We start from the raw sequence: 5,849 nt of genomic DNA, 5'->3' as shown, positions 1-5,849 counted from the left end.
ATATAGCCCTACATGACATGTACACAAGCTCATACATGTAATGTATCGTCTCAAAACAACTCCCTTTATTAAGCTTTTAGGGGCATGAATTGTTTGGAGTTGTTACGATCTTATTTATTTCTTTTGAACCTTTGGGTTTGACCTACTTCATCTTCAACGCTTTGTACTTCAAAGTACTTGCGACCTAGTAACCCAGTAGGCCGAGGTAGATAATAAAAAATAACGTTTTTACTTATTGCCCTGCGTGAAAAAAATCTGGAGTTTGTCGTGAGTGGGGCAGTGGAACAGGGCAGATTTTCTGCATTGTCCTTGTTGGCAGGGAGCCGCTGGAATCGAAAGTAGAACTAGATCTAGCAGACCCTGTTTTAATGAGTGTACCAGCAACCCGTTCCTCTGTCAATTTTCTGCTAGGGGGCCTAGCCTACAGGAGTTTATGAGCTAAACCGCTTTCGTCTACTGTTGGCTTAGCCTAGTGTAGAAGTAATATCAGTAGTTTATTTTTTAAAATCTAGATTCTAATCTAGATCTAAAAGTCCTGGGTTTTGTGGAGTTTATGCTGTGTTTCGTTTGCTTTCTTTCACCCGGAATCGGCGGTTGTACCAGATCTACTGTGTGTAGTGTAGCCTACATAAGTAGATTAGTAGAGTGTGTGTAGTGTAGTGTGTTCGTGTGCTGTGATCCATATTCCATAGTAGGCTCAGTCTAGATCTAGACTCTAGAATTTAGTCTAGATTTGATCTAGTAGTCAAGCAGTTGTTAGTAGTCAGTAGGTCAAGACTCTAGAATTCTAGATCAAGCAAGATTAGTTGTAGAGTTTTGGTGCGCGTGTAACACGAATTTTAGATTCTAATTTATTTTGCAGCTTGCTCTGGGATTGTTGGGTGTTTTAGAATTAAATGATTTTACAAACGTGTTTCGTCTGCTTCTTGTGTCAAGGTCGGCTATTTGTTAGGTTTGAAAGGTCTCATGCGTGTTCAACGTGTTGTATAATTCGACTCAACACTTTTAGGACTAAAGACAAACTTGGTCGCGACTCAACAAGAGTTCTGAGTGAACCGGGAAAGCCCCAAATTATTTCCCTGTCGCCGTTTTGCACAGCTTGATGACGACACTGATTTTTACCATTGAAGACTAGATTTAGATTCTGCAATTGAGATTGCCTACGAAACAAGAACACCAGGCTTGTAAAGATATTATTTTGCGACTGAGGCAAGAAAATGAGCCACATATTTAAGGAAGCCGCAAATGTTCGAAATCTTGGTGAGTATCCAGACTTTACACCACGTTCATTTATTTTGTTCTTTTAAGGGGGATTTATCTATGGGATCATATCTAGATCTAGTCTAGATATTTAGATATAGATCTAGCCTAGATCTAGATCTATCTTTTATCAGTAAGTTTGGCTTAGACATCACCTTGCCAGCCATTAGATCCCTACTTTCTTTTTTTTCTGTGACTGTGGTGATGGTATTTTATCCATTCTAAATAAATCTAGATCTAGATCTAGATCTAGAATCTATATGGACTGAAAGTGGAAAGGTTGGGTTTTTTTCCCCTTTCCTTTCACTTCTCCTAAACCCCACCTTTTAACTTGAAAGCCTGAAATCTACAGCTCCAGGCGATTGTTAAGATTCCCACGTTTAATTCCGATGTGCGTTTTTCATAGCCTCAGGCATGTTTCGCTTTGGTCCCTAACCTTAACCCTAACCCTGAAAAACGCAAATCGGAACTGAATGCGGAAATCTTAACAATCCCCAGTTCCACTTTGCTCCACGCTGTAACCAATTACCTTAAATTCTAATTTTATAGGCTATGAATTCATGTACCTTCCCCCCCCCCCCCCTTTCCACCTTTTTGTGTGACAAGAAATGAAAGACCCTAGCTGGGCTCAGCGTGACTAAGTATTTCAAGCTTTCAATTCGTGACAGAAGCATCTTCTCTCCTGTATTACTTTCTCTTTTCCTTCCATTCCAGCAGTCTGACCAGAGCTGCTCCTTATCCTTATTCGTAAGGAACTTTGTGTCTAGAAGAGGGTAAAAGTAACTAATAAAAGTACACCAAAGCCTTGAACCCTCTCTGTGTCCCCTTTATTATATTTGCTCTGAGAGGATGGGGGGGGGGGAAAATGTGAGGTCGTCTCTGATATGATTCTTCTTCACTGTTCTAGTTTGTTGTCTTCTCTGTGTTCCAGCTTTGGCCGCAGGAGGAATTCTTTTTCTGAGACATCTGAGAAAGAACCAGCAAGTTTATGCCCTCGAGAAACCCAATTCTCCCAGTCCATGTGCCAGCCCCCGTTCAAAACCGTGCAATGCGGGCACAGTGGTTGATGAGTCTTCGCTACAGCTACGACAAGTCCAAGTTATGTTCAGACACGGCGCCAGAACTCCTCTCCACCTTTTGCCGAAGGTGGACACGGTAAGTAGCTCAGGTTTTCTCAGGTTACGTGCTTGCTAGACTCTTTATTAACTGTCTTACATATTGTTTGAGTGCTTGACAGGATGGCCTTTAGAGTGTTTGATGTTTTCAATTGTTCATGAGTTTGATACTCTCAGTTTTTTGTGTGTTATTTTTAAGACTTCGTCTTTTGACACTTCTAGCTTTTCACTGTTTGACTCTTTTGTTTGAGTTCTTGACACTTTGGAATGTTGGAGTGAGTGGTTGGGAGGTGCTCTGGTGTGGTTTACTCCTTCTTTTCTATTGAATATATATCCTCCTTATATCTCCTCCTTCTTTTCTTTGCATGTTACTATCTTGTTATACACCTAGCCTTCGACATTTATTAGACAATTAATTGTGCTGCAAGTGCTGTGAAATTCTTATATTGAAAAATTGATGGTTCCGGTGTTTGACACTCTGTTTGATGGGTTGGCACTTTATCCGTTTGAGTATTAGAAGCTTAATTTAAGTACTTTGCACTATGACTCAAGTGACTGCTCGAGTGTTTGGCAGTTTGAAATAAAGACCTGTATTGTGGCGTTGGTGGTCTAGTGGTTAGGCTACTAGACTCATAATCGTGAGGTTCTGTGTTCGGGGGTTCGAGCCGCAGGCCAGACATTGTGTCCTTGGCAAATGCACTTTACACGAATTTTCCTCACTTCACACAGGTGAGAATGGGTATCCGGCCATAGACAGCGAAAGATCTTGTCAGTATGTTACTGTTTTAGCACCTATAAATGGCTGCTTGCACTGTATGCTTCCCAGGAAGTTGAGGTTGTTTCAGAATGCTCTCTGGTCTGCTGGGGGTATAGATTGTGAAGCGGATAGAGCTTGCAGTTGAGCGGAGATTTGCGCTATACAAATGCTATCTATAATTAGTGAGTGGTTGGCGGGTGCTTTGGTGTGGTTTGCGTCTTCTTTCCTATCAAACATCTATCGTCCTTATCTCCCCTTTTTTAATGTTTGTTACTCTCCTGTAACACCTCTAATCTTCTGGCGCTCATATGACCATATGCAGTTGCTAGCGCCGTAAAACCTTTACTAAAACTATCTCTTATTATTGTGTACCTCAGGCGGAGTACGACACCCAGCTTGTGATGCGGGAGCATCAGGCGTCCTTGTTCCCTTATGAAAGGATGTCCATTGACACGGGGATGGCAGTCTCCTTTGGAGCTTACCAGAACCATCATGTGAAGAACTCTCTCAAGGTGAGCTTAATAAATATTGCTTGTGCGTGTATTTGTGTCTGCTCATGTGTATGTGTGTGTGTGAGAGAGAGAGAGAGAGAGAGAGAGGGAGGGAGGGAAAGAGTGAGAGAGAGAGAGATGGTTAATGAATCAATGGCCCACCACCATGGGGTGCATGCAATTCCCTGCTGGGCGGATTCCACTCATGAACTGCAAATACTCTGTCATTAATTGGGGGGGTATCTTTTCTCTCCATCTGAACAAATTATCTCTAGTGTGTGGGTGGTTGGCAGATGCTCTGGTGTGGTTTGCTCCTTCTTTCCTCAAATATCTGTCATCCTAATCTTTTCTCCAGTTTTTTTTTTTTTTATATGTTACTTTCTATCACCAACACCTCTAGTATGTGGCACTTCAATATAAATGGCCTATTTGTCTTGCTAGTTCTGTAAACTGTACCGTTCTGAAACTATTAAAACTAACTCTCTCTAGTGCCGACACATGGGTCGAGGTTTTGTTGTATCAAAGATAGACCCCCCCCCCCTCCCCATGAGTGGGCCTATTGCATGAATGTGTATTCAATACGTGTGCCACTGAAGTTTCAATTTTCATAGAATGGCCCTTTTGTGACCTCAGCAGTAGGTAGTTTAATGTCTGGAACTTCTAGAAAGGCAGAACTGTTTATGAAAATGCAGCATGGTTGTAGTTGGATATTATTATCCGTTGAACGCAAGTAGATAGATCTATACGAATACATTACAGTGTTCACAATCGCTGTCTCTCCATCCTCCTCTCTCTCTCCTCCTCCTCCTCTCTCGCTCTCTCTCTCTCTCTCTCTCTCTCTCTCTCTCTCTCTCTCACTTTCTCTCTGTTTGTGTATTGTTTCTCTCTCTTTCTCTTTGTCTTGTCATTCTCTCTCATTCCTTCTGTCTCTCCTTCTCTCTCTCTCTCTCTCTCTCTCTCTCTTTCTCTGTGTGTGTCTCACTCACACACACACACACACACACACACACACACACACACACACATATATACACACACACACACACACATACACACACACACATATACACACACACAAACACAACCCTCTTACGCCATTATACACATTTCCATCTACATGTGTGTTGACCTGACATTGCTGCATGCTGTCTGTGGGAGAGAACGTGACCAACAAAAAAAAATATTTTTAATCAAAAAGTAAAAGAAACATATAAACATAAACAAACAAACAAACAGACCGGTCTAAAACTGGCGTGTTACTGCGGGCCAAATGTTTGAAATAGACACTTTTGTAAAGGATTTTCCGTCTGTCAGGTTGTTATGGTCCAGTTACTTAATTAAAATTAAGCCTGCATGTCCACCACCCCCCCCCCAAAAAAAATGGTATAATCCTACGTTTAACGCCCCTATCAACACTAATAGTAGGTTATTTAAGAGGCGGGACCTCCAAGCTCAACGCCCCTCTCCGAAAGGACTGAGGCAAATAGGAATTACGTGTACTAAATCAAAATGCCTTTCCCGAGGACACGAAGTCGTCCAAACCAGATACCAGCCGTCAAAAAGTAGTCCGTGTCTTGGGATGTTGGTAGCTGAAATAAAGCACCGTTTTGTGTTTAGTTTTGTTTGTTTTTTGTTGTTTTGGGTTGTTGTTGTTTCCTCAACAATGTTGCGATCTGTGAGAATTCCGTCTGTGTCCACCAAAATGACCACCGAGATCGCCCGACGAAAGACTGGCGGGTTGGATTGTCGCTTGCGGCCACAGAATTCTACACTAAGTGTATAATTCTGTGCTTGCGGCATTTCAGTGTGGCTGTGCGGCAGTGTGCGGTGACTCATCGGCCATAAGCCCAGCTAGAGCTTTTTAAAAAAGAAGATTACCTTTAGTTTTCGTATCGTAATCAGCGCCTCATGATTAGCCAAGTCTATGCGTAAACCACCGGTTTAATTGTATATTATATCGACAATTTTTTACTAGTTAAAATAAGAATCATTCATTGTTTGATAATACCACCTTGCGTTCCCTGTCCTTTGACCTATTCACGCATGTCGGAAACGAACAGACCGAATTGCCTCCTCCCGACCAAAAAGACAAAAACAAGAACCGCGTCGTTTCTGCTCTGGTGTTTTTTTATGCTTATCGTATCAAGCGGGCTTGCGTAAATGTTTGGCTTCTTTGTTTTTTTATTTTTACTGTTTGTTTGTTGTTGTTGTTGGGGTTTTTTTTTT

General features: G+C 41.8%; 1 protein-coding gene across 3 annotated transcripts in view; it reads left to right on the top strand.

Annotated features, from left to right (window-relative positions):
• Positions 1-274: 274 nt before the first annotated feature.
• LOC101855780 overlaps positions 275-5,849 on the top strand; it is a gene marked incomplete in the record, with an annotated part of 28,012 nt that continues 22,437 nt past the window's right edge. The window contains 4 exon segments of one of the 3 annotated variants that reach the window (XM_013080919.2): positions 275-338; positions 937-1,260; positions 2,192-2,415; positions 3,510-3,644. In XM_013080919.2, the coding sequence (XP_012936373.1) occupies positions 1,218-1,260; positions 2,192-2,415; positions 3,510-3,644 (402 nt within the window). 3 annotated transcript variants of the gene reach the window in all.

This window comes from Aplysia californica, unplaced genomic scaffold (assembly GCF_000002075.1).
Source record: "Aplysia californica isolate F4 #8 unplaced genomic scaffold, AplCal3.0 scaffold00105, whole genome shotgun sequence".
In the NCBI taxonomy this organism is placed as follows: Eukaryota; Metazoa; Mollusca; class Gastropoda; order Aplysiida; family Aplysiidae; genus Aplysia; species Aplysia californica.
This window is presented reverse-complemented; position numbering and strand designations above follow the sequence as displayed.